The sequence below is a fragment of the Capsicum annuum genome, chromosome 3, assembly GCF_002878395.1.
Source record: "Capsicum annuum cultivar UCD-10X-F1 chromosome 3, UCD10Xv1.1, whole genome shotgun sequence".
In the NCBI taxonomy this organism is placed as follows: domain Eukaryota; kingdom Viridiplantae; phylum Streptophyta; class Magnoliopsida; order Solanales; family Solanaceae; genus Capsicum; species Capsicum annuum.
This window is the reverse complement of record NC_061113.1, coordinates 228,117,046-228,119,853: the sequence shown is the minus strand read 5'-3', so window position 1 is coordinate 228,119,853 and position 2,808 is coordinate 228,117,046. Positions and strand designations below refer to the sequence as shown.

Genomic DNA, 2,808 nt, shown 5'->3' with positions numbered 1-2,808 from the left:
TTGCACAAAGAAAATTATGCACAAAATAGAGCATTCACAATGACTTCTTTACACTTTTACGAACATCCTTAGATTTGATGTGTTCAATCGACTCCTTGTCTTTGCAACTCTTTCCCACCAAATCAATAATTTGTTGTCTTCTTCTCAATGTCTTAGTTGACATTTTTTCTTCATCATACACAACTGGTAAATGACAATTCAATACGGTGATGATAGCAAATTCTTTCATGCCAAAACAAATCGGCATGCTACAATAGTTTATCCAAACTTTCTCTTTTCTATGACTTATAATTTTATGTTGAAGAAGTTGGTAAACTAAAATCATTTGAAATCTTATATTGATATTGTTAGGCAGGTTTAAGTACTTCCCGAAAATTGAAGATTTAAAGAACTTCATCAATTTTTTATCTTCTAAAATCTTTCTAAACTCAGAAAAAGACTTACACAACCCAGACTTAACATTAACAAAGCCCATCAAACTTGGATACCATCAATTAGTGTCTCAAAGCTTTAATCCAAATATCTAATAGGCTTGACAAGTAAGGTATCGGGTGAAGGATTGACCGGAGAGAATTCGACAATATGAGATGTCTTCTCCTCCAAGATAGGTGTATCGTGTCGGTGTTTCGTTCTCTGTTCATCCTCGAATCCTCTATTTTCACCTTTTGCATTTTCATTACTTTTGGATTTATCATTTGAGGCATTTGCATTAGTGGAAGAAGCATCTGCTTCACCTGTTTCTTCATCTTTTTCTTCCGTAGAATTCTCCAACCTTCTGCTTCCTTCTTCTATAGACTTCTCCAACCTTGTACTTCCATCTTCTCCTACAGACTGCTCCAATCTTGTGCTTTCTTCCTTTTCTTCTTCTATTTGTCTCCGTTTACTAATTTGCCTTCTTGTATTTTTAGTGGTAATGACAATTGTTCCTCTTCTTTCCCTTAGAGCCATTGAATCTACACCAAATGAAATAAAATAGAAATCATTGACTATTGTAACCAACAACAAAAAAAAAAATAGTTAACATGAATAATTACAGTAAATCTGCAGTAAATGATAAAGATGATACTAAAATATACTGTTAATTGAGAAATACACTTTAGACTAGACTTAAAAATTCAATCTTTCTGCTAGTTAAACAAGTTCTTCAATTTCCAACTCAAAATTTAGACATTATTACATTTCAACTAGCAAAATTATAGTTAAAGAATAAGTTTTTTTTTAGTTGAATTGATTCTTGAACTCACCCAACTCAAAACTTAGGCAAACATTACACTTTTATAACAATGTTACAGCTAAAGATTCCATCTTTCTATCAATTGAATAAGTTATTCAACAAATCTAAGAATTTAGATTATTTTCAAGTTAATTGGAGTGGAAAATTAAAGATTTTAAACAAACTCAAAATAGGGATCTTTATTAAATTTTCAATATAATCTTGATCAACCATTTCAAAAAAGAAAAAACCCAAAAGAGGACACCACAAATCTCAAAAATCTAAACCCATTTTTTCAAAATCAACACATTCTTGTAAATGAATGAAACCCACCATATTAAGAGTAAAGAAAATAATTTTACCTTAGAGATCTAAGTTCGAAGATAGTAATGGAGATGGTGATGACAACACAAGAACATAGAGATGGCGACGGAGGTGTTTGTGAGAAGAGAACCGAGAGAGAACTTGAGATGTATCGTCTTCTTCTCTCTCTGTTTTAGAGAAAGAGAGAGAATTTTGAACTAATTCTAAAAAAATATACAAATGACCCATGTTTTTTTAGTGGTCCTATTTTGTATTTTTAAGTTTATGAAGTTTTAAAAAATATATTTTAACCCCACTTTATCCTAATTACTAATTAACAAAAAATTTGACTTAAATTGGTCAAACTTGTCACCAATATTAATTTCAACACTTATTTGTCACCTTAGACTCAATTTTCTCGTTTAACTTTAAACAACATGAGACGTGGCATGTTGTGGCGTTTACTATTCTATTACGAGATATTAATTGGTTTTCGTTAGTAAAGGCAATGATGTCCGTATTGTTACTCTATTTCATAATAACTAAAGTCATAACTATGGACCAACCTCGTTGGGCCGGTCTGATCCAGTTGTAATTTGATAGAGTTGAACTATGATTTTTACAGCTCGTTTAAAAACAATGTTTTTTAGTCCCACCCATATAAGTTCGTTGGTCTGTGGGGCTTGAGCAATATGGACTGGGCTAGCCCGTGGGCCAAACAAAAAATGATTAAAAAATAAAATAGAGTACTAAGAATTAAAAAAAGAGTCCAAACTCAAAGTCTATTTGGACCATCATAAATATTTAAATATTAAATATGTTTATAAAATATACAAATAATTAAAATACTAAATTTTTTAAGGAATCAAATATGTTTGATGAAGATAATGTGGCAATGTTAAACACGCTATAACTCATAAGTGCCATGAGATTTTTTTTAGGAGTTCATTTTCACTTTTACTGGACTAAATATTGATATTTCTTAGTGTTTTATTGTGATCAATTAAAACAAAAATAGGCTAATATTATTATTTAGCTATTTATATTATTACTCATTAATAATTTCATTTATTTTTTAACGTCTCTATTTGGTTTGAATTTGGTGTCAAAAGTTATTTAATTTCACAAATTATTTGAAATTTTTTGTAAATTTGAGACTTGATTAACAAGTGGTAACTTCATGTCATATTATATTGTACATATTTATGTAATTAATAATTTAAAATTTAAATTAAGATTATAAAAATAATATATTTGAAAAAGTGGACTAGCCCGTGAAAGCTCGCATCCCA

At 29.7% G+C, this 2,808-nt stretch overlaps 1 protein-coding gene across 1 annotated transcript; it reads right to left on the bottom strand.

Annotated features, from left to right (window-relative positions):
* Positions 1-357: 357 nt before the first annotated feature.
* LOC107855968 lies at positions 358-1,724 on the bottom strand. Its single transcript, XM_016700966.2, has 2 exons — positions 1,576-1,724; positions 358-953 (listed from the first exon to the last, which is right to left on the bottom strand). The coding sequence occupies exon 2, from the start codon at positions 946-948 to the stop codon at positions 511-513; it is 438 nt and encodes a 145-aa protein (XP_016556452.2). The 5' UTR covers positions 949-953; positions 1,576-1,724; the 3' UTR covers positions 358-510.
* Positions 1,725-2,808: the final 1,084 nt, after the last annotated feature.

Coding starts and splice junctions, on each gene's coding strand:
- LOC107855968 (XM_016700966.2), bottom strand. CDS start 948: ATGGCTCTAAGGGAAAGAAGAGGAACAATTGTCATTACCACTAAAAAT.